The following is a 26397-nucleotide window of genomic DNA, read 5'->3' as shown; positions in this document are numbered from 1 at the left end:
AAACACTGAAAGCTTAGAGGTGAAGTAATTGGTGGGGCAAGTCTCAAACCCAGATCCAGGCTGCTTTTACCTCCTCTCACTGTTTCCATGGGAAGTTTCAAGAGTGAAGTTGCTAACATTTTCCCATGTTAGGAGTAATCAGCAAAACTTGCTGAATCTTTATTTCCTTGTCTATAAAATAAGTTGTTGGACTGATGGATCTCAGGCTGCACATTCTAACATCCTCTAGTGCTTTGATAAAATTAAGATGAATTGACTGGATCAAGAACACCAAGTTAAATTTGGGGCTATCTTGCAAATAACAGGAAGTCATTCAGGGTTTACCCAGAGGAACAGAAAATAACAGTATCTAGTAGGGCCCTCCTCTGACCATCGAGGGCATGGAGGTACTTTATCAGAGACACAGTCCCCATTTCAATATTTCAAGGAGATTTGAAACCTGCCCTTTTTTTTTTAAATATATTCTTTTGTTTAAAGTTTATTTATTTTGAGAGAGAGAGAGGGAGAGAGTGAGGGGCAGAAGGAGAGGGAGAGAGAATCCCAAGCGGGTTCTGTACTGTCAGTGCAGAGTCTGGGGCTTGATCCCATGAACCATGAGATCATGATCCCAGCTGAAAACAAGAGTCAGATGCTTAACTGACTGAGCCACCCAGGCGCCCCTGAAATCAGCCCTTCCAATACAAAGTCTCCAACCTCCCTTCTAGAGTGGAGTGGGATAGAACAGTCAGAGCTCAGAGGTCCTAAGATACAAGTCCCCGGGAATCGCCTTCAGGCTGAAGGGGGAAGGAAGCAACATTGGGCGCGGGCAGGGATACATATAGCTCACTGAGATTTTATCAGGGTCTCCATTCTATTGGGTTAAGAGTCCATTCTGATTAGATACCAAGATGCTGTTCTTATTGTTCAGTATCTTTTTAAAAAAAAATTTTTTTTACTGTGTATTTATTTTTGAGAAAGAGCACGCACACAAGCAGCAGAGAGGAAGAGAGGGAGACACAGAATCCAAAGCAAGCTGCAGGATCTGAGCTGTCAGCACAGAGACCAACATGGGGGCTCGAACCCACGAACTGTGACATCATGACCTGAGCTGAAGTCGGATTCTTAATTAACTGAGCCACCCAGGCACCCTTATTGTTCAATATGTTGAATTATTCCTGATTTTACCACACTCTTTTTCTAAACAATTGTTAAAGCTGACATCAAAGTTAAAACACGGAGAAAACAGAAATATACTCACGGAAGCTCAGCAAGACTTTCGTATCCTCCCAAGCTCTCAGCCAGAGTAAATAACTATGGCAAAGAAAACATTCGTTTAGATCTTTCACTAAAATAAAAATACAAAACTAAATGTTTTTAATAGAATGGCCCTGGACAGACGGTGAAAAATGGGGATTATGAAGAAAACACCAGTCGGGCAAGAAACCCAGAGAAAAAAATGAAAATAAAATCCGTGACACTGATTTCACCCATTAGACATATTATGTTCAAACTTGTAAAACATTAGAAGTTGAGGAAAGTGAATCTCCCATACCTTCCTAATTTGGTCCTATACTTAAGTATTAACATGAGCCCTAAAACCTGAGAATTATTGCATTTGAGACCTAGTTCTGTGGTTACTCTTAAATAAAACCTCTATATGTCTACCAAGTTACATACATTTACTTGTTAGTATGTATCACTTACTAAATTAATACATCCATTTAACTGCCTCCTGGAGTAGAAGGGAAAAAAACCTGTTTTTGTATTTAGTGTTATAGTGTCATAGAATTTTACAAATATTTTAAAATTACTCTCATAACCGTATTTAATTAAATATATGCTATCTTTCTGCTTTTAGTACAACTGTTAGTTACCAGTAGGCTTTGACTAATCTGGCAGCAGCCTATTCATTGACTTGCAGTATTTAAAACTCAGAGTCTGCTGCATGAGCTCTGTAAGCCCAGTGTATGTAGTTACACAGACCTCTCTCCCAGGGCCCCTGAGAGCCCCCTGCTACCATGAAAATTAGACAAAGGCCTCCCTTCCTTCACCACAGGCAGACGCAGCCGGGAGGCACAGGGTTTAGAAAGCCCTTCGTAGGCTGGATTTCAGAATAGCCTTTGTGCAGTGCCCTGACAGCACATTAACTGGAAGTTTCATGTACTATTTCACTTGAAAGTGAATTTTTAGAAGTGAATTTTTAAAATAAATTTGAAAAACCAATGCATCAGAACATTGTCTCTCTCGAGTTCATGGCTATGACTCGAGAGTTAAGTAAATAAACATATTCAGATGTCTGCTACTGAGCCAAAGTCATTTTCCAACCCAATGCATTTCATGATAAGGAGGTTTGTGGGTGTGACTTGCAGGTACAAAAACATTAATCCGAGTTGGGTGGAAATGACAGATAATGAACTGCTGCAATTTATCTCTATGACTTATTTACTTTTATTTTTTTTTTTTTATTTTTTTTTTTTTTAAATTTTTTAACGTTTATTTATTTTTGAGACAGAGACAGACAGAGCATGAACAGGGGAGGGTCAGAGAGAGAGGGAGACACAGAATCCGAAACAGGCTCCAGGCTCTGAGCTGTCAGCACAGAGTCCGACGTGGGGCTCGAACTCACGGACCGTGAGATCATGACCTGAGCCGAAGTCGGACGCTTAACTGACTGAGCTACCCAGGCACCCCTGACTTATTTACTTTTAAATGTTTATTTATTTTGAGAGAATGAGAGAGCATGCATGTGCAAGCAGGGGAGGAGTAGAGAGAGAGAGAGAGAGAGAGAGAGAGAGAGAGAGAGAGAGAATCCCAAGCAGGCTCCACACCGCCAGTGCAAAGCCCAATGTGGGGCTCGATACCACTAACCATAAGATCATGACCTGAGCCAAAATCAAGAGTCAGACACTCAACCAACTGAGCTACCCAGGAGCCCCTACCTCTATGATTTAAATACCTCTTTTGAAAGTTTACCTTTAGGTTCTTGAGAAAAGTCTCAGCATGTTGAAGAGTGCCCTTAATATAAAAGGTGATCATCCCTGGACAGCCTGTGCACTGACGCTTTGCCAGCTCATGCTGGGGATGAGAGGGCAGTCCTATAATCATGAGGCATAATAAGTCTTATTTATAGTCAAACATGTAATTTCAGAACAAAAAAAAAAAATCACTGTTTGCCAAAGCAAACTGCAAATAAGCCTAATAATAATGAACTTTATGCCATGGTCACGTCTGACGACCTGTTCTGGCCCCTGTCTCTATGTCTCTGGCTTCATTTTGACCTATCTTTTCTACCCTCTCCATGCTGGAGCTACATTGGCCTTCTTTACACTGATTACCCCAGCCACTCTGTTACTTATCATTCTTTAATTTCTCGCTTAATATCTGTCTTATCCACCAGACTAGCTCCGTGTGGAGAAATCCATTTCTTTTGTTAATAATTGGATCCCAGTTCCTAGTACAAAGCTTGGCCCGTAGTTGGCAATTGATAAGCATTCACTGAATGAATCTGAATGCCTGTTCATGCCCTTCTAACAAGTGCTACCCATTCTTCAAGACACAGCCCAAAACTTTTCTCCCTCCTTCCATTTAAAATATACACCAGTCAACAGCTCTTTACCTAGGGTACATATGTAGTTCTGTCTTGGCTTACCTTAGCTCCTTGAGGGCAGGGATCAGGCTTAATTCTCCTGTCCACCCAGACTATATGGCAAATACCTCAAAGGGTTTAAAATAACTATTTACTTAAGACCACCACAATTTAAATAAAATAAATTCAAAGAGTAATACAGAAGTCTGCTAACTCCACATGAGCATTCTAGATATTGCCTGAGGTGAAAAAATTCAAAAAGCAAGAGAGCTTTGGGGGAATTTTGGTACGTAAGTATCAAGTCTGAATTTGACGAATATCAAGTCCCAACCTAAATCAGATAAAAGTTAGAGCTAATGCAAAATAGTTGACTGACAAGACTATAAGCAAATCAACTGGAAAGAAAAATGGTGTAATCTTGGAATAAACACAAACTTCCAAGCTAAAGGCCATCACAGGAACATCTAACACATAAAATCAATTTCCTAACATCCAAGCAGCCACTAGACTATATGCAACACAAGGCCACAGATCAGGTCTATCTTCTTCGCCACCAGACCCACCACAGAGCCTGCCCATGAAACCCTAGGAGTCTCATTAACGTACCAGGATAAATAACCTTTTCTACCCTAGGATTAGATTCCAGAAACCGAGCAACTGCCATCCCATTTTCGAAATGCTTCTCCATTCGGACCTGTAGAGTCTTCAGACCTCGATTGCAGAGGTAACAGTCAACAGGAGATGGAACTGCTCCAAGAGCTGGAAAATGAACATATTCTGGGTTAGTCTGAAAGGTGGGAGGGACCCAGAAGATTCTCTCACTCTTTTTCATCATTGTGACTCTCAGAAGCCAGCTACAAAGGCCAATGTTTGACTTCTCAGGGGGGAATTAATACATCCAATCAGAAGCATGAGAATGAAGGATAAATTATGCTTAAAGAGGAGCGCCAGGGTGGCTCTATTGGTTAAGTGTCCAACATCGGCTCAGATCACGATCTCACCATTTGTGAGCTCAAGCCCCGTGTCAGGCTCTGTGCTGACAGCTCTGAGCCTGGAGCCTGCTTTGGATTCTGTGTCTCCCTGTCTCTCTGCCCCTCCCCTGCTCATGCTCTTTCTTTCAAAAAAAAAATAAACATTAAAAAAAAAATTATGCTCAAAGAAATGGGCTTTTTAAATTTTTTTTTAACATTTATTCACTTTTGAGAGTTGGAGAGAGACAGAGCATGAGTGGGGGAGAGGCAGAGAGAAAGGGAGACACAGAATCTGAAGCAGGCTCCAGGCTCTGAGCTATGAGCACAGAGCCCGACATGGGACTTGAACTCACAGACCGTGAGATCATGACCAGAGCTGAAGTTGGATGTTTAGCTGACTGAGCCACCCAGGTGGCCCAGAAACAGGCTTTAAAATGAGAGGGGAAATGAATATCCTGCAAACTACACATGAATACAATATGAACTTTTCAAATATGAAGTAAATAATCCTATGGTTTTGATTAAATGACACAGTGCACATAGTTTAACCTCACATTTCTTTGAAAAAGTAGAGAAAAATAGCAGTTCAGCTCCTATTGTTACTGAATGTTCTTCTAGCATTCTATTTAGCTTTTGTCTGAAGCAGCCGAGGAGTTAATATGCCTCCAGGGTACATACCTCGCCTCTACTTTATATAAATGAAAGGAATTTATCAAGCAATAAGTTTTGCTTTTCCTCCTTGGTGCTTCCTTGTTTTACTTTAATACTTACTTCCTAGGGAGGCATTTTTATTCCTAATTATGTTTCTCTCTTATCTGTCAAATTGCAATGGTTAACGAAGTGTCCTCAAATAAACCCTTACCTATACTTGAGATAACTAAACTATGTAAACAGGACATGGTGTTTAGACATCTGTTGAAAATATATAAGTTCACATATAAGTTCACCATTCTAGATATAAAAGGTATAGTATAAGAAAGCCATTATTCCAAAGGTTTTATTTAAAAACAAATCTAGTAAGTTTGAAAATGAAAAATTCATGTGGGCTTTACCCAATTACAGTCAAAATTAACATGGATTTGAAAAATAACAAAATTGATCCCTTGAGTCATGTTATAAAGTCCTGCTATGATCTCTCTAACTATATTTTTATATCCCAATTTTTCTACTTTCCTTTAAAACTCAGAATCTTTCTCCCCCACATCTCATTTCTTCCTAATTTAGTAGAAAGCTATCACTTCTCAACATTTAGTGGAAATACAAATTATCAAATGTAGTCCCTCTGAGGGGTTAAGGGGAATTCTGGACTTTTCAGTACTTACAATTTTGTAAGAAGCGGAGCCTATCATGGAGGCTCTCAGAATTAAGAGACACTAAGCCCATTACAACATCACTGTGGCCTAAAACAAAACAAAAACCTTTAAGTTAAAAACAATGCACGTCTATTCTTCATTCTGGAATTTCTAAAATATGACTTTCACTTGAAAAAACTCTTTTGGAAAATGATAGAATAAGTTTAAATAAACTGTATTCAATTTGATAGTACCAAAAGCTATACCTATAATAATAAAATAAAAATCACATAAAAATTAAATGTTTCTTTTTAAGCTGTCAGTAGGATAAAAATGTAACTTTTTTTAGTAAATTTCAATCCTCTGTTTGTAAGTCATGAGCATAGTTTTGTCTGCTATAAAATGGAATCCCATATTTAACCAAAGTATAATTTTTTACTTTCTACATGAGTCACAGAGAAAACCAGAATAATAGAAGAAAAAAATATCAAAATATCAAACCCTATGGTATTATCATGTATCCATGGAAAGGAACACTCAAAGTGTAGACTATGTATGTCTTACCATTCATGTATTTTGTTGCTGAATACATACAAATATCAGCTCCCAGAGCCAAAGGCCGCTGAAAGGAACAAAAGATTTTCATTTTCAATGGTAAAGCACTTGAAAATATGCTTCATTACATGCTTATTTGCTATTGTAAATTTCATTCCTAGTCTAACTTTTCAAAAACACATGCGTCTTAAAATTTTCCAGGATCTCTGATGCTATCTTTTCCCTTTCTCCCTCCCACCAAATAAAAATACAAAGTATTGGACCCAGTATTCAATCCAAAAAGCACAAATTTTCTGGAAATAGCAGATAAACTCAGGTCAACTGGTCTCCTGAACTTGTTTCTTTAGAGCAGTTGCTAGCTGGCCCTAAGTGTATTACTAAATTTACAATGCAGAGATGCTGGCATTTTATGACTCAGTAAACACAAAAGTAGTTGACATAAACATTCAGCAACTGTTTCATCAAGTGAGTATAAAACTAATATGCTTAGATCTTTGATCATTAAAACCTTATAATGTATGCTGTAATTATTCACTTGATGTGCCATGATCTTGACTCTTAATTACTCTTTTATTGTACCAGTTGTGCCAAGTGTAAAGTCACTTAGTAAGAAAGTTGTTTGGATTGTTTTCCCTCACCCAACTTTCCTGCAAATCAATCCTTTAGTCTTAAAATGTCTTTGTTTATAGTGAGAGTTAAAGTAATAATCAACTTATTCACTAAACAATATATTATCAGCATCTTTCCATTTATACATTCTCTTTTTTTTTTTTAAAGTAAGCTCTATGCCCACTGTGGGCCTTGAGCTCACAACCCTGACATCAAGAGTCACATGCTCTACTGACTCAGCCAGCCAGAAGCCTATTCACATTTACATTTTCTGTAAAAGAAAGTGTGGGCGTGTGTGGGCATGTATGTGCATGTGTGTGTGTGTGTGTGTGTGTGTGTGTGTGTGTGTGTATTAATTAACCTCACCAGTTGTTTAGTCTTTGGAAGGTGTTACTATAACGGGGCTATAGGGATTTTTCATTTGAGGTATTTCAAAAACAGGATATTTTAAATCTGGTATTACTCAAAGCACTCTCTACATAGGTGTTTGCTCATCTTCAAAGTGATGGAGTCAAACTAGATGAGGGTCTCTTCCAATGCTAACATTCTGTAAACTCTGGTCAAAAGAAAAGGAAAAATGAAGACCAATAACTAACACCTGTTGAGCTTAATATGTGCTAAGAACCATGTTAATACTTTACCTATCCCAGGGAAGCACAGTACAAAATATTTTACCCGGCTCAATAAAATCAGTACCTTAAGATTCTAATTGTACAGATGAGGAAAAAGGACTAAGAAAAACAAAATAGATCACTCAGATTAAAAAGCTGGGAGAGCTGGCACTCACACCCCGACTACATGAATCTAGAGGTTCTATCCTGAAACACTGAAACTTTATGCTGGTATGTCCATTTTGCCTTTTGTGACATTTATAGAAGATCCAGAAGACAAAAAGTAGGGAAGAAGAAGAATGCATCCAGTTTTCAGGAAGGTAAAATAATGAGAGGACCTCTTCAGAAGATGTGATTTATGGAATTAATACATGCAGTTCTTTATGGACAACAATGATTCTGATTAACTCAACTGGAATGAATCCAGGTTGAAATGGAGCAAACTGCAGTCCCTGGCATGAGGAAATGTGATGTGGGCTTCAGAAAGGTACAAAGACTGGACCTATTTTAGTGACAGTAATAGCGAAAAAAAGGGCCAGGCGTGATGAGTAATCTGGGCAGGCCCAGGCTAAAACAATTCATGTAGTCTCCATGGGAATATACAGGACTTAATGTGACTCAGCTAGAGCAATGCTATGCTGTGTTAACTGGCCTAGTGTAAGTAGTATATGGGGTAAGAAGTTGGGATAAAGAATCCAAGAGTGAAAATCCCCTGGGACAAATAGAGAACTCCAGGAGCTTTTCACTTGGAAACAGACTGTTTTACCTGATACAAGAAGAAGCTAAAGATATATCGTGAGCCAAATGTAGGTGGCCCATGAAGCTATCCAATCAATGTAGCCAGGAAACATGTTTGAGGAAAAGAAAAGAAAATATGGTAGTGCCTTCTCACTAAAACAGAAGAAGGTGAAGAACAGGTTTATATAAACTCCCAGGAAATCGGCCAGTCACATGAAGGCAGCAGCCTGCGCCAACTTCAGGGACCCAGAAAAAAAGGGGGCAAGTATAAACAATTGGCTATAAACATCTGCCTAATTTAAGAGTAGCAGAAAATGAGCTGGGCTTTCAGAAACTCTACAGGAAGTGCTTTGAGAATGAGCATAAGGTACAAGCAGGAAGGAAAGAGCAAGGAGAAGGTAAGCTCCTAATAAGGAAAGGAAACAGATTGGGCTACTCCAAGGAAAGAGAGAGAACATGTGGGAAAAGGGCAGACAACTAGTCAATTATAAGGAAATCCCTAGATGATCTACCAAAAGGAGCAAAACAGAAAGAAGAATATGGAAAAAAGTAGGAAGAAAAAGAAAAGGAATGGAGGGTGAATGGGAGGGCTTGAGGGGGGTGGGTTAGGAAAAGAGATAGCTTAAAAGGAGCACTGCTGGGGTGCCTGGCTGGCTCAGTTAAGTGTCTAACTCTTGATTTTGGCTCAGGTCATGATCTCATAGTTCATGAGATTAAACCCTAAGTCAGGCTCAGTGCTGGGTGTAGGCCCTCCTTGGGGTTCTCTCTCTCTCTCTCTCTCTCTCTCTCTCTCTGCCCCTCACTTGCTCATGTGTGTACATACACACACTCTCCTTCTCTCCAAAAAAAAAAAAAAAAAATTAATTTAAAAAAATAAAGAAATTCATAATATAAATAAGGTAAAGCTATAAAGAGCTGGACACTGAGGCACTGAAAGAAGAGAAACTAGAAAGGAGGAAAGTGGAGAAATAACATGTGTGACATACACTGAGATGTCGTGGAGTATAGCCTGTGTTTTCCATTTATTTGGAAGGTTAGCCAGGTTTAATTATATAATGCATTTTATATATATATATATATATATATATAGTAGTACATTTAAATATACATTAAATTATATAGCTTAAGATTTAATTATATATTTTAATAATAAAAAATAAACACATAATACATACATTAAATATATAACATATCTGTTTCAGTCACACCATATATATAAAAAATAATATAACTGACTTGCCAGCACATAAACATTGAAGTCCCTACTATTTATAAAGCACTGACAGATAAAATCACATAAGGTCAGCTCTTCAGAGTCTACACATCCTAAGAGAACTTAAAAGCTTTTTTTTTTTTTTTAATTTTTTTTTAATGTTTATTTATTTTTGAGACAGAGAGAGACAGAGCATGAACAGGGGAGGGGCAGAGAGAGAGGGAGACACAGAATCTGAAGCAGGCTCCAGGCTCTGAGCTGTCAGCACAGAGCCCGACGCGGGGCTCGAACTAACGGACTGTGAGATCATGACCTGAGCCGAAGTTGGACGCTTAACCGACTGAGCCACCCAGGCACCCCGAGAACTTAAAAGCTTTAATTAAGACATTTAAAACACACAAAGTCCCATACCACATATTAACCTCGGGTTCAAAAGATATTAACTAATGGCAGAAGGGTCCCATTAAAAAAAAAATTTTTTTAATCTTCATTTTTGAGAGAGAGACAGAGTGTGAGCAGGGGAGGAGCAGAGAGAGGGAGACACAGAATCCGAAGTAGGCTCCAGGCTCTGAGCTGTCAGCACAGACCCCGACACGGGGCTCAAACTCACGAACCATGAGATCATGACCTGGGACGAAGTCGGACGCTCAACCGACTGAGCCACCCAGGCGCCCCTAGAAGGGTCCAATTTTAATTTTTTGTGTAATCAAGAACTATGATTATATTCCATGAGTTTGATAACGATTTTAATGTAAGCAAGTCTTTCCTTTCCTAGTTACAGGTATCTGTGTGGTCTACTAATAATGCCAAAAAGTTATTTTCATTTACCTGGAAATACGCCGACATGAAAGTGTTATCCACGACCAAAATTATGTCACCGTGTTTATGGACAGTATGTGCACAGGCTTCAATGTCAATCATCTTCAAGTTAGGGTTTGTGGGGGTTTCAATCCAAACAAGCTAAAACAATTCAATAAATGACAATAGTTTATAACAATCCACTGCACAAACATACATCTCATATATTGTAACCATCTGGCAGACTATAGTGGAAGAGTGTAGGTGATGAAGTTGCAAGGTTTGAATCTGAATCCTAGGCCCCATTAATTTCTGAAAAGTCATAGCTAAGTAACTTACCCTCCATATTCCTCAAATTTTACATCTGTACAATGGGGTTGATAATATTTATCTTATGGAGTTGTTATAAAGATCAAATGAGATGTTACATAGAAGCAGAAAAGTGCTCAAGTTAATTATTGTAATTACTTTCCATGATAAAGAGGATGAATTTCAAAGACATAGTTCAGTGTCTAGGAATTTTGTTCTCAAAGGTAAATAACACAGAACACTAAGATTATTACAGCCTAGAATTTTCATTAAGGAGAACTACCCCTAAGCTATCAAACATATTCTAAATATTAACTTAAAAAGTGCCATATGCATTAGAAACTGTAAAATAAGTATCCAGAACTTGAACAGCATGGGTTTTAAAGTAAAGGAGAGAAGTTACAACAGAAAACCTGCTCACAGCTCATTTAAGAGACAGTATCATACCCCAAAACTTAGGGCAATTCAGGCACTGAATAGTAGATGCTTGATAGTGATTGAAAAGACCAAAGAAAAGAATTCTGTTTATTAAACAAGATGCCATTGCATTAAATGACATTACCTATAGCTTTCTTTTTAAAGGGGTTAATGATTCTTTATTACTATGTAAATGAGCAAGATATCTAGTTCAGTATTCTTCTGACTCAAGAGTTTTACCATGGAAAAGATAAGGGAGTTAATGCATATTCTATAAGAATTGAATTATTTTAAAAATAAAAAAATACTTTGGGTAAGAATTTATTACTCCCATTCACAATAAAAAATTAGTTAAAATAAAAATAAGTAAATAAATACCAAGTTGATTTTACAGGGACTTGAAAAATCTACTTCATATGACGAGGCAGATATTTCAGGGGGGAAAATGTATTAATTCAAGTCAGTAAAGAGCCACTACATAAAGTTCTGTTGACAAGAATTAACATACTCACAATTTGCTTTCCTCCCTTAGAAAGACTCAGACCAGCTATTTTAATAAGTATCTTTTCTCCTAAGCAAGATAAAAAACAAGTTCCTTTGAAAACAAACCTTAATCACTCAAAGCTCACCCCTGTGTTAATCTTCAAAGTAATAATTTGTGTGAGAAAAGGTTTTCGTTTTTTAGCATTCACCACAACATAATCTTAGATACAATTGAAACCTTTTAATCATTAGCAAAAAGTTGGAAAAGGCTGACTTATAAAAGACACTGGTCCTTCTTTTACCCATGCAGAATTTAAATGAGGCCCCAAAAAAGAATATCACATATGCCATTCACTCAGGCACAAAACACCTTCCGGTGGCATACAAGATTCCCAGGACGGAGGCTGAAGATTGTTTGTGGCCTATTCTCTACTTGTAACTATTATTTTGCTGAAGTATCACTTAGAATTCTTAAAAAGCCAGTATGCTGAGGGTTTGGGTCTGGCAAGCTTCCTTTTCTGCAATCCAATCTCTGTGATGACTGTTACCAGTACCAGCTTGATAATGCAGTACAGAATTGTATGCTTCTGCTAACAAATCTTTTTAACAGTTTTTATGTGTTAGATACAATCCTAAGCATTTCATAAGCCTTACTTCATCTACTTTACACAACCACCTTTCTATAAAGCAGGTGCAATTATCCCCATTTTGGAAATGAAGAAATTGAGACTTAGGTTAAATAATTTGCCCCTGATAATACACCAACTATGATACAGAGTTAGAACTTGAACCTTGCTATGGAATTCATGTTCCTGAACATCATGAGAAGCCAGACCTATCTTAATCTTGTTGATGGTTTCCAATGGCTTCTAATAAAATTTGTTGTGCATATTTAAATTATGTCCTCTAGTAAACAAAATTATAAAAACACAACATCACACAGAAAACAGACAAAACTGAAAACTAAGTTACCTTGGTTTCGGGTGTAAGGGCTGCCTCTAGCAACTTGGTCTTGGAACAATCAACAAAAGAAATCTTTAATCCAAATTCAGCTGCCACCTGCCTGAAGTACCTGTTTGTACCTGAGGCAGGAGAGAATCAGACAAAATGGAAAAGACACTGTACTGAGAAATATTTATTCCTTATAGGCATAAATACTTTAAAAATATAAGGAAGTGTCAATCACCAATAAAAACAAAATCAACAACAATTCTACTTTGGTCAAATAATTTAGCTATCTTGTATAATAAAGAAGATAAGGCTTGGATTTTAAACTAAGAGTTAAAGGGTCAAATTAAACACACTTGATATCTGCACCAAGTACATGAAGTGAAGCAGAAAATATTTCTGAAAGCATACAATCTCTGTTCTTTAAACATTAAGTGGCATGCATGCATCAGTATCTTTTTAACAATTTTTTCATAGTAATCAAATTTAAAATGACTGAACCACTGCCAGTAAAACGTTCAAAATAAATTTTCAGTCTGATTATGCTTTGATAATAGAAAAAAACAGGTTATTATTCTTTGTACTTTCTCAATCTTTTTGTTATGTGGTTCTAAAAGCTTTAATGATAAATGAGGCAAAAAAATCAAACTACTAGCTTATAGTTTTACAGTGAAAGAGAGAAGTCATTCAACCTAGAATAATTTCTTTCATAAACACTGTTCTGGATTTGATTTTTACATATGCAAATTTAAAGGAAAAATTTCTATTATTGCTAGTCAAGCAAAAAAAAAATACTCTATGACCAAAGATATACTGAACTTTGATGTTATAAAGACCAACCCTAAGTAACGTAAGATTGAAAAAGAATGTAAAGAATTGTTAAAAATCAACAGCAATTTTCAAGATTTTATACCTAAGTGTGCCAAGAGGTTTTTATAATGCATTATAAAAGCAACTAAGGGTTTGCTATTTTTATAATTTCTATTCAACAAACTATCATAGGGAACAACCATAAATACCAAGCAGTTGGCAAATTTCTAGGAGGGTTAAATGATTACTAAAAGTAAGATTTAACTTTTTGTTAATAGGAGATAGATAAAATAATATTCTAGAAGTTTCATTTTAATTATCTGGAAGCATGTGGAATATATATATATATATATATATATATATATATATATATATTTACAACATTTTTGCTATTGTTTTGAACACAAAATCAGTCTTGCTTACAGGGCAACCTGTCTCCTTTACCTTCTTGTCCACCACTTTAAATAACTTGCATTTATTTATTTATTTTTAAGTTACTCGCATTGAAATTGTTTAAAATTTGAAGTTCTTAAATTTGGATCCATGATGGACTTCAAGAGGTAAGACTTCTTGACCCTAAACTTAAAATGATAAACATTGGGTGTAATCTTAAGTACACTTTTTGGGGGGAAAGGGGCCCATAGTTTTCAATAGATTCTTAAAAGGTTAAGTGTGTGGCAGGGATACAGGGGTGGGTAGAGGTAAACTCTTGAGAGTGACCTGGGTTATAGCTCATTCTCATTACAGGTAAAAATTCTAAATAACACTAGAATACTCTCTCTTTAAACACTATCTTCTCTGTAGTAGAATATATGTAGAAGGTAAATCAGGTCCAACATCCTCATTCTAGCAGTTTAAATAAAATTATTATTAAGGAATCTCTCTTATAAGCAGTTCCAGAGCATGGATCCTAAATGTTTATACTCTTCCTTTACCAGGTCTGGGCCAGCATGGAGGTGTCCCTCACACCTTTAAAAGATAATAAATAATCAATAAGCCTGGTAACATTGTTAATATAATTCTGGACCTACTTTATTGTCTTTAACATATCAGTTGACACAACATGAATGAGAGAGGTCACCTACCTCCATATACATCATCCATACAAATAATTTGGTCTCCTGCTTTTAAGAGATGGGTAATAGTCACAGTGGCTGCTAAACCTGAAGCAAAGGCCAAACCTAAAATAAAAGCCAAGTTAGAGTAAGCCAAAAAGTTAAACCTAAAAGTTGAAAAACACCTAGAGTATTTACTTGCTTTACTTTATGTACCTCTCTCTGCTGTTAAGGACAGCCATTACTACTGAGTCACCAGAAGTCCTCCAGTTAATAAAATTGCCAAATTCCCTTGCTGTTTAGGATAAAGTATCTTTTTTTTTTTTTTAAGTTTATTTATTTCTTTTGAGAGAGACGGAGAGAGAGAGAAAGAGAGACAGAGAGAAGGGCAGAGAGAGAGAATCCCAAGCAGGTTCCACACTGTCAGCATGGAACCAGAGTCCAACTCAGGGCTCCATCCCATGAACCATGAGATCAGGACCTGAGCCAAAATCAAACACTGGATGCTTAGCCAATTGAGCCACTGAGGTGCTCCAAAGATAAAATATCTTTAGCATAAAAATGTATAATTCTGCTTTCATTATAAAATTTAAACATTTCAAAGAAATAATTCTTTACAAAATTCTGAGATTAAAGGCCAATTGCCAATTAAGTTACAATTTAAAAATAACAAACTCTAAAAAAATTTCAAGCCTGAAGAACAGAGCTAAGATAGGATCACTCATTAACTATATGGATATCTCAAAATCAGACTTGAGATGTATCTGGTAAATTCTAAAAATTTGAGTTTTTGAAGATTTTTTAATGTGGAATCTCTTTTAACAAATACGATCCTGAAATCTCATATAGAACAAAAATAATGAAAACAACTTAAAAACAAAACCTGGCATTGTATACATTAAACACTGTAAAAGAAAATATCCTGACAAAATGTCAATACATCACTGTGATGATAAAAATCACTATATGGTAGAAAGGATAATTCAATAACTTGAAAAATGTAATTATTATAAAATCTTCTCAGAAGTGTTTAGGTTGGGATTACAGTTCTCTTCTCAGCAGACCTGTGATCCAACAATGAATTCATATAGAAGGCTAAACTTTAAGCCCAGTTAAAAACAACCATGTTTTCTATATCCCACTTGAAAAACTTGTTGGCAAAACATATATAAATACTCAGCCTTTATACCTCCCACAGGAGGAAATAATGCTCCCCATACAGTACTAAATTATAGTACAAGTTTAGTGTTTAAAAAGAACTCCCTTAATGCAAACTAGTGCAGCCACTCTGGAAAACAGTCTGGAGGTTCCTCAAAAAATCAAAACTAGAAAGAACTACTCTACACCCCAGCAACTGCACTACTAGGTATTTAACCAAAAGATATAGGAGTGTTGTTTCGAAGGGGCACATGCACCTCAATGTTTATAACAGTGTGTCGACAATAGCCAAAGTATGGAAAGAGCCCAAATGTCCATCAACTGATGAATGGATAAAGAAGATGTGGTATATATATACAGAGAGAGAGAGAATAGAATACTACTTGGTGATCAAAAAGAACGAAATCTCGCCATTTGCAACAACATGGATGGAACTAGAGTATACTATGCTAAGCGAAATAAGTCAGAGAAAAACAAATATCATATGACTTCACTCATATGTGGAATTTAAGATACAAAACAGATGAACATAAGGAAGGGAAGCAAAAATACTATAAAAACAGGGAGGGGGACAAACCATAAGACTTTCAAATACAGAGGACAAAACTAAGGGTTGCTGGAGGGTTTGTGGGTGGGGGAGATGGGCTAAATGGGTAAGGGGCATTAAGGAAGAGACTTGGAATGACCACTGGCTGTTATACATTGGGGATTAATCACTGGAATCTACTCCTGAAATTATTGCACTATACGCTAGCTAACCTGGATGTAAATTTAAAAAATTAATAATAAAAAAAACCTCCCCTCATCCAAAACAAAAGGAAACCCCCCAAAAAATCCCAACAGCTCATATTAAGATTTCTAACCCCTACACTCTTGCAATGAGAAAACTCAGAAGACTCTTATTTTCTATTCACTATTCTGCCCTCATTTAGTAACATTTATATAAAAAGTACAAAGATGATTTAATGGTAATCCACTCCTCTCATGAAAAAAAGAAGATTCAAGGAGTTAATCCCTCATCTCTGAGGTCACATTATCAAGGGTACCTGGGTATTGCAAATGTTCCCCGATGTTATTCTCAAGCATTATCAGGTGACTGAACCAGAGTATAAGAAAGTTTATATTCTCAGAGGCAGTGTTATAAAACTCAGTTAATATTTATCTATTTACACTGACAGCTCCAGATGGAGAGTGTATTTACACGAATACTAGATGGCAAATTCTGCCATTTTGCCTCTAATCATATTTATTTTTACCTAATAATTACACATATGCATATCACGCCATCTGTGGGAACTTAGACAAAAAAATTCAATGTCTTAGTAAAATAAAAGTTTTTAAGTAGCTAATCCTTACTTCTTTCCAATTTAAAATTCTGTGTCTCTATGATTTTGTCTACACAGAGAAGACTGGGTTCTAGGCTTCACAAACTTTGAAATGGAAATCACTTACTGTACTTGGCCCCATCTAATGCTGCCACTGCTTTTTCCAAGCAATTCCTGGTGGGGTTTCCAGAACGACTATATTCAAAACCCTGAAGAAAAGAAATGAGAGTTAATCCTAAGAGATTTAAGTTTAGTTATCAGTGTCCTAACACAGCCACCTCCACAACTACAGGTTCATCCTACCATAATGAATTTCTATTATTTAGTTATGACATGTCTTGCCATTAAACAGGAACAATACTGTGGCTGCAGCCAGTGTGACTAGAATTAGGTATCTGCCGCTTATGAGCTGTATGCCAAATAGGTAAGTTACTTAATGTTTCCTAGAGTGAACTCAGTAGCTATGAAATGGGAATAAAACACAGAAAAATAATTCGTAAAACTGTTGTGATGATAAAACTATGTAATGTATAATACATTTGCTCCATGGTGACTGGCACATGCTAACTACTAGAAAAGTGGTTGTTTTTATTAGTAGTAGTATTACTATGTTAGACTCACCTTTACCCGTTCACCTGGGGGCATCAGGAAAAGGGAATCACCAGAGCAAACAGACTAAACTTACTTCTACCCTATATTTCATTTTCTAAGAAATCAGTGGTACAAGTCCTGTTTAGCAACCTACAAGAAACTATCAACAGATCCTACAAATGCTCAAAGTTCAGATCTTGGCTCTCCAGAGCAACTTGAAAATATGGAGAGTAATTCTTGGCAAAGTGGCTACACACAATTTTTTTAATTCGGTCCTTTTACATGCACCGTACTAGCTACGTTCATCTAGTCATTTCATTTAATCCTCGTGCTCTGCTTTTACAAAAGTGAAGCCAAAGACCATGGAGAACATCAGAGCCAGTATTCAAACCCAGGATGTAAACATTGACTAAAAATATAATTTTCTCCCCATGCCTCATATACCACATAACAAAACACATTGTTTCTGATTTGGGAGCCCAGGTATTAATAATATATACACATACATATTTTTTTTTAAGTTCTGTTGCTTTGTCTGTTTCCTTGTTTTTGACAAACTGAGTTGACCTATTTTATAGGGTTCCAAGATATCCTCCACCCTCCCTCCCATCACCTCCTTGATGTCACCTGCAGCTGTACTCCCCAGACAAAAAAATGTTTGGATTCATGTGGCCACTGCCACAGAAAGGCACCCCATGTTTCCATAATTATTCACTGCAGAGATTTAACTTTTTTTGCGGGGGGGGGGGAGGGAAGGAGAAGTATATCTCAGTGGCAAATTCCCACCCTCATGGAACAGGAGAAATAGATGCTTCTCATTCAGCTCCTCAGATTGTCTTTAGCGCTCTCAACTGAGTTTTTAAAGGTATTAACAGGATTTTACCTGGATTTTACCATCCCTGCTGGCTCTCTGAAAATACTTAATTATTAATATCTAGTTAAATGGTTAATTTTCCACCAAGAGCTCAAAATTGGGCAGCCACACATTCACAAAATTCTACATCAGCAACAGACTGCATGCTTGGAAAACAGATTGTATAACACGTTTTGATTCCAAAATACAGTAGCTAGAAGTATCCTAAACCAACTGTAGAAATGCTCTTTGAATTCTATCTCACAGGGGCTCAGTAGGTTAAGTGTCCAACTTCGCCTCAGTGGCTCAGTCTCTCAGTGGCTCAGTAGGTTAAGTGTCCAACTTCGCCTCAGATCATGATCTCACGGTTCCTGGGTTTGAGCCCTCCTTTGGGCTCTGTGCTGACAGCTCCGGGCCTAGAGCCTCCTTCTCACACTCTTCACTCTCTCTCAAAAATAAATAAACTTTAAAAAAAAAAAAAAAGGTTTTTTTTGAAAAGAATTCTACCTCACAAAACAAAGAGTTAAGTTTAAAATAATTTTTCTAGATTTATATAACATAACACAATAAAGAGGTTTTTGAAATATAATCAAGGCTTTGGACCTAACAAGTTTATTTAATCAATTTCCTTAAAAGCTCAGCAATTTTAAATACTTCAAGATCCCGTCAATGTGTTATCAAAAGGGAGTAACAAAAAGAATCCTCCTTCAGAGCCTTGTAAGTCATTTATCTCTAACTCTGGGTCAGTTCCTTCTGTATAAAACTTGTATAATACCTGTCCTGCCCTCTGACCTGGGGGAAGTGTGAATGTGAACACCGTGAAATACCCACCTACTGAACAATTATAATGTACGATAAAGCTTAACATATGTATCAACAATTCATGTGGTAAATACTATTATTAACCCATTTACTCAGGATCAACCTGAGGCTTGGATAGGTTAAGCAACTTGCTCAAGGTCACCCAGATCAGAAGAAGTGGTGTTAGAATTCAAACCTAGCTCCTCTGACCAGGTGATTTGTGCTCTTAATCACTAAGCCTCACTGCATAAATGATGCAATGGGTTAGATTATTACTAGTATTATTGGAGTAGAGCAGAGTGTAGCCTAATGTCTAAAAGCAGGGTTCTAGAGCAGAGTTGGAATCCTAGCTCCACCACTTACTAGCCATGTGGCCTTGGGCAATAGTTACTTAACACTTTTAAATGTTTCTTCCTGAGAAAAATGAATACCTAGTTCACACTAGGGCTGTTGTGAGAATTATCCCAGAGCATACCTGAAATACATATGATATACTATGTGTAAGTCTGTATCTAGCCCATAGCAAGTACTCAATAACTATTAATAACAATACAGCCATTGGGCATGATCTTGATTCTAGGTGAGTTATCAGATCCCGAGTTTTTTGGGGTTTTTTTTTGGTTGACTCCCTAGTATGTCTTTATAATTTCTGCTGCTGAAAGTAATTCAACAAAGTTATGACCCTCAGTTTTGAAGTGCAAATTTCCCAAAATTACATGAATTTCAGTTTAAATCTACATGGCAAGTTGGACATACTGTTCCTTCCAGTCCTGCTTTATCAAAAGAAATGTGATCACTTGACCATCAAATACAAAGATTTAATGCAAGGAAGATTACAGGTGTAGTAAACATCTTTTGGGGATGCAAAGTGGCTACACACAATATTTTTTTTTAATTTGTATAAGCCATCTTATAAATTATTTACATGCCTTTTTATGTATAAGCCATCTCTCATTTCCCGCCCAACCCTTGACCCCATCCACCCACCTCCCCAGCCAGACCCAGCTCACCGAGTGATGGCCGGGAGCCTCTTGCTTGAACGTGGTGGACAGTGAAATGGGGGGCACCACAGCATGGGAGGTCCATTGCTCGGGTTCCTGGCCCACATGGATGGCCTGCGTGGCGAAATGTTGGAAGCGAGGCTGGAAACCGTACAGGGAGGCGTCTTTTTCCTGCATCCTGAGCTGCGCGGGAGGGAAAGAGAAAGAAGGCGAGGAAGATAAAACTAGACAACTGGTACGACGGGCCTGAAAGAGACACAAGACTAGACGAACGAGAGCCAAAGAAACGGCGGGTGAACCACCGCGAGCGCACAAAAACCGGGCTCCCCGATTCAGTGCCTGACACTTTAGTAGCCGGCCGGGAGCTTTGCGTTCACCGCAGGCGGAACCAGAGAGACCCAATGAGCTAAGGCCCCGACGCGACCCCTGTTCCTCATTGGCCGGAAGCGGAGGCGTTGCCTGGAGCGTCGTTGGGACCGCCCTTCCCCGTGCTGAAAGTGGAGTGAAGCGGGAGTCAGTGTGTCCACGTGGTGTTAGTCCCTGCGGGCGAAATTCCTGAGTCCGGCCCTGCGGGAGGCTGCCATACTGGCTCCAGAGAGCCACTGAGGCGTCTGTGTGACCTCAGGGCAGAGGTTCGCCGGAGACCGGGAGAAAGGCTGGCTCAGTTTGAAACCGAGTAACCTGTAAACAGGCCACACAAATAGCTTCCCCTTACTGTGTAGCCAGTGTCCCTGACCCCATCCCCAACCCCCTTTGCCCTAGGGCGATCTGACCTGACGCTAGCAACCAAATGGAGATTCCAACGAAAACCGCCGCGCAATCTGCCATATCTGCAGCTTGGATTCTCATTAACTTCGGCAGCCTGCCTTTTAAAGTACACTGAACTTCGTAATGACCCAGTACTTGCAATGATGGAAACATGAGTGAGGGTCATATTTTTCTTAAGGGCAAAGCTGCTGTAGTGAGGATCTCTAATCAGAACTTTGGCAGCTTAATTTGAACTTAAAATTAAAAGCTTAAAAGCCGAATTTGAGTTTTTTTCGAGCATCATTTTCTTCTTTTCAAGACCCGGAGAAACTCTCCCTGATGAAAAAGAGTGTGTGGCTTCAAAAAACTTATTGGAGCCTGAAATCCTTACACAAAATGACTTCACTGTTGCACAACTGACAGCCACATCCTGGTAGGAAAAAGGAAGCAATCCCCTGTGGCGATTTACTACTCACCTGCACCCAGAGTCCTACTCTCAAGGATCACTTATTTAAAAGAAACAACAAAAATCTCCTTGTTCCCTAAACAATACAGATTTGACCTACTTACTATTGTGACTGTTTTCTAGGATTGGGGAATTTTGGAATATTTCTGTTCCCACAAAATATTAGCTAAAGATCTGAAAACTTTATTAAGCCATCAAGAAAGAAGAGATTACAGAATAAACAGTTCTTAAAATTTTACTGGAAAGACCAAGGCAATTTGCTTTTCAAATCAGCTTCAGGGACACTCAGCCATTAAACACTAGAGGAGCAGTGTGAGAGGGTCTGAAAACTTTTAGAGGCCTACCAAAATGTGTATGCCTGGGAGAAAAAAAATGGATGGACTCCAAAACACTAATAGATATTAATATCTATTTAATTAATATTTTCTATTTAAAATATAGCATGTCAACTCAAGAGGTATATGTAACTATACATGGGTATGTTTTTATGTGATATGCTTAGGGACCGGGAGGTTCTAAATAGTCCTCATTAGTTTACCTCCTAATATTTATGAGCAAAACCTGAATTGTATAAATATGGATTTTTTTTTTTTTTAGTGTTACTGTAAGAAAAGATTCTTTAAAAGATAGCACCAATATAAATGTTCTATGTTATGCCTTCTTTTACTCTTATAAACTGAGGAGATTGGGGGTGCCTGGAGCGGCTCAGTCAGTTAAGCGTCCAACTTTGGTTCAAGTCATGATCTTTCAGGTTCGAGCCCCACAAGTTGGAGTCCCGCGTCTGGCACTGTGCTGACAGCTCAGAGCCTGGAGCCCGCTTTGGATTCTGTGTCTCCCTTTCTCTGCCCCTCTCCTACTCAAGCTCTGTCTCTCTCTCTCAAAAATAAGTAAACGTTAAAAAAAATTTTTTTAAACATTAAAAAAATAAAATTAAAAAATTGTTTAATAAATAAATTGAGGAGACTTTCTTCGATGATCGCTTAGTATTCTGTATCAGGGATTCTTATGACTCATGAATTGTAGGAATTTATCTTTCATAGGTATTCCTACATGTGTGTGAAGATGAGCCAGGACGTTCTATATACCTGTTTTTTGCCATTTTTAATATCAAAAGAATAGAAAACAGCTTAGCTTCCAACCATAGGAGACTGGTCAGTCAGTTATGGCATAGTTCTGTGATAGGTACAGTTTGGCAGAGAAACAGGAGGAGATGAGATGAGGTGGTATGATGTGATCTCTAATTTCTGAGACAGCAAAGCAAAGTATATGTTATGCTTCCACTTTTGTCAAAAGAGTATATAACGTGCTGCATTATTTTTAGACAGATATATATGATTTAATGTGTATAAAAATCGTTCTGGTAGTAGAGACCATGGATCTGTAGTAGAAAGAGAACGTTCTTTACGTTTTATTTGCTTTGGTGTCAAGTTTTATGCCATGGGCATATTTTACCTTTTCAACAATAGTAATACCAAAAGTCCTAAGTTTGAAATTGTAGTTAAGCAAGTTATTTAGCAAAAAAGTTTTTAAATAAATATAAAAGGTAGCCGCTTTATAGTAAATGCTACATAGTTTGGGGTGTATGCTAATTTTTCATGTAAATTAGCTTGTAAACAGCAAAATAGCATCAGCATACCTACTGAAATACTATTAATTCCTCCTGAGACTGAGATTCAGCATGGGCATATATTTTAGAGGAAATGGGAGACTTCTCATTGTTTATATGTTTTCACTCTTTAATCGTTTTATGTAACACAAAGTTCATTATTACTTTTATATATATACTTTGTAAAAACTATGAAAATGTCACTGTGCTTCTTGCATATATACACAGAGACCTCAACTACTCTCATTAAAGGCAGGCTGTAAATAAAATACTGTGACTGAATAGCAAAAACAGCACAGTAAGGACCCTGGAGGGATGTTCACATACTACGTTATTATTGTCAGTTTACATATGGGAAATGATTAGATCTATTTTGTTTTACCTCAAAGGAAGAAAAGTTTTGCTCTTCCTTAGGCTTTTGCCAATGAAATTATTAGAAGGGAATTTAGGGCATGGGGAGAAATCCTGAGGAACAGTGCACAAGTCCTTAATTTGTGGGTTTGTAGATCACTGCAGCCGGCCAAAGCCCTCCAGGTGACACCCACTTTCACTTGCTGGTGAGAACAGCTTTTAAAAATAACATCAAAAAGAAGCAGTCTGGTTTTGACATGACATAACTGAAAGTGACGTATCTTGAGAATGAAAGATTTAATACTGTTGATGGGATTACTAAATGTAATATCAAGAGAGACATTGGACAGTGAGTTTCTAACACAGTTGCTTTGTTTGAATGATGAGATGCAGAAAACAGAAGTGACATGCTCATGCTAACATATACAGTGAATATCTAATCTGAGAATAGAACAGAACTTCATTGGGATAAGAAGAAAAAAAAAACACAGAAATCATTAGATTTCTCCTCAGTTTCCTCCTCTGTAAAATGAGGAAAATATTAATACTTGACAGTTCTCAAAAAAAAAAAAAAAAAAAAAAGGTCCTTAGAAGCTCACGGCAGGGCAGAGATAGGGTAAGGGCAAATAGACTGAGTGAATAGCACATAGGTCAGAAAGCCACTTTTTTATATTTTTAATATTTCAATATCTTTGCAAAAGAATACTATTCTTAGGCCATGTGGTCCGACAGAGAAAGTGGGCGAGGTCTTTTTGCACAGCTCATAAGCCATCACAGAGATAAAATATAAGACATAAGATAAGGTGACTTGAACTATCCAGACATGCAGAAGTCTTATTCAACTGGTGACACAATTGAAAAGCTCTTGACTTTCTTGCTGACAATTTTATATCACAGAGAAAACATTTTAAAGGAAGAGAGAAAGGGAAAACATTTAAATTCTCCATGTTTCAGGAATGTCTGGCTTACCGCAGAGCAGTTAACCTTCCTGGTGGCCAGTGGCACACCCCCACGTTATTTCACCAACCCCAGCTGAGAACCATGGCGCTTGGAACTAAAAGACTGCTCTGAAGTTAGTCTTTCCAACAAACAAAATGGATTGGTAATGGATAAAATGGAGAACTGTGCCTCTAGGAATATCTGTACAAAACAAACGGTTCTGTGGCCAAACACATTTGGAAAACACCACGTAATCAGCCATGTTTAGATTCCTAATGCCTGCTATTGGCATGACAAAAGGTCAGAGAAGTGTAAGAGCAGGAAACCAAGTAAGAAATATTTAAAAAGGGAAAACTCTTTTTTTCCATATGCCTCTTAAGATGTACTCTTCCTATGGCCCCTTTCCCATTTCTGCTGTAACTGTGTTCGGTTAGCAATTTAAAATGAGCTTCTCTGCAGTTTTTAAAATATTTAAGAAAAAGTATAAAATAATTCTAGTGTAAAAGAAGACAGATCAAGGGGCACCTCTGTGGCTCAGTTTGTTAAGCATCCGACTTCAGCTCAGGTCATGATCTAACAGTTTGTGGGTTTGAGCCCCGTGTCAGGCTCTGTGCTGACAGCTCACTAGGCTGGAGCCTACTTCAGATTCTGTGTCTCCCTCTCTCTGCCTCTCCCCCACTCAATCTCCATCTTTCTCTCTCTCTCTCTCTCTCTCTCTCTCTTTCTCCCTCAAAAATAAAAACATTAAAAATAATTTTTCTTTAAGAGAAAAGAAGTCAAGAAAGTAGTAGAGGAACTCCAACTCTTCCACTATTTTTTTTTAATGCAAAAAGGAATGTAGTATTTTAAGATTCTTTCCTCTGATCCTTTAAACCAATCACAAATCCCTGGGATGTCCACAATTGGTTAGTTTATTTTCTGAATGGCCACTACAGCTACAGTAGGCTTTCACCACTCTTTTTCAAACCCCTACCCCAGGACTCTTCCTTCTTCTCTTCTTCATACCTTCACAGAAAAGTTAAGTGTGAGCTCACTTAAATTTCCTTTCTGTGCCCCCGCTTTTATCACCCCTTTATTGTACTTGTCTTATCTGAAAGTCACACTCTTATAATAATAATAGTTATAATAACTACCTTTTGTTGAATGCCTTGCTTATTCTAAGGGCTCTGCATAATTACAGTTGAACTTTGAGCAATGCAAATTTTAGGGTGGCTGATACTCCCCACTCCATGCTGTCAGAAATCTGCATATAACTTTTGACTCCCCCAAAACTGAACTACTAATAGCCTACTGTTGACTAGAACCCTTGCTGATAAGATAAAGTCGATTAACACGTATTTTGTACATTATATGGACTATATATTGTATTCCTACAATAAAGTAAGCTAGAGAAAAGAAAATGTTATCAAGAAAATCATAGAAAAGAAGATGCATTTACATTACAAAACCACATATAGGGGAACATTACAAAAACCACATATAGGGGCACCTGGGTGTCTCCGTTGGTTAAGCGAACCACTTTGGCTCAGGTCATGATTGGCTCAGGTTGGTGAGTTAGGGCACCACATGGGGCTCTATGCTGGCATTGGAGAGCCTGCTTGGGATTCTCTCTCTCTCTCCCTTTCTTTCTGCCCCTTCCCTATGCATACTCTCTCTCCCTCTCAAAAATAAGTAAACTTAAAAAAAGAAAGCCACATGTACGTGGACCCATGCAGTTCAAACACATGTTCAAGGACCAGCTATAATTTCTAATCCTTAGAACAGTTTCAGAGGGTGGAAATTACCTCAATTTTATAAATGAGTAAACTGAAGTTCAAAGAGGTTATATAACTAGCTCCAGTCATAGAGTCAGTGGATGAAGATTCTAAGACTCCAGATCCTATCCTTACCTTCTTCTCCTACATTTTATTATATTCTTCCATCCAACTCCTTACCCTCAGGGTGCAACCATGCTCAAACTCCTCCTGTTTAAAAAAAAAAAAAATCCTGAATCTCTTCATCCTTCTCTAGCAACAACCCTAATTCCCTTAATCTTTTCATAATCAATGCATCTTTTAAATGTTTTTGTGTTTTAAATGTTTTTTGTGCCCATTGCAGCATTCTTGATCAGGTTCTACTGTGTACTTCACTCTGTTCCCTTTTCAGTTGACATTGCACATTATGGGCAGAATCATTTTTCTAAAGT

The 26397-nt window shown here is 37.6% G+C and overlaps 1 protein-coding gene across 2 annotated transcripts in view; it reads right to left on the bottom strand.

The window, feature by feature from the left end:
* The window catches only part of CTH (cystathionine gamma-lyase), a 29674-nt gene extending 3511 nt beyond the window's left edge, over nt 1-26163 (bottom strand). Inside the window, exons 1-11 of one of the 2 annotated variants that reach the window (XM_042953093.1) lie at nt 26102-26163; nt 20113-20286; nt 16985-17066; nt 14405-14500; nt 12534-12643; nt 10383-10514; nt 6393-6450; nt 5859-5936; nt 4172-4324; nt 2953-3074; nt 1238-1290 (exon numbers count right to left, since the gene is read on the bottom strand). In XM_042953093.1, the coding sequence (XP_042809027.1) occupies nt 1238-1290; nt 2953-3074; nt 4172-4324; nt 5859-5936; nt 6393-6450; nt 10383-10514; nt 12534-12643; nt 14405-14500; nt 16985-17066; nt 20113-20280 (1052 nt within the window). In that variant the 5' untranslated portion in view covers nt 20281-20286; nt 26102-26163. Of the gene's footprint in view, nt 1-1237; nt 1291-2952; nt 3075-4171; nt 4325-5858; nt 5937-6392; nt 6451-10382; nt 10515-12533; nt 12644-14404; nt 14501-16984; nt 17067-20112; nt 20455-26101 lie in introns of those variants that run through there. The other variant, XM_042953091.1, reaches the window with a different exon arrangement.
* Nucleotides 26164-26397: the final 234 nt, after the last annotated feature.

Source organism: Panthera leo, chromosome C1 (assembly GCF_018350215.1).
Source record: "Panthera leo isolate Ple1 chromosome C1, P.leo_Ple1_pat1.1, whole genome shotgun sequence".
Taxonomy (NCBI): domain Eukaryota; kingdom Metazoa; phylum Chordata; class Mammalia; order Carnivora; family Felidae; genus Panthera; species Panthera leo.
Note: the sequence above shows the minus strand (reverse complement) of the source record. Positions and strands in the feature narration are given on the sequence as shown.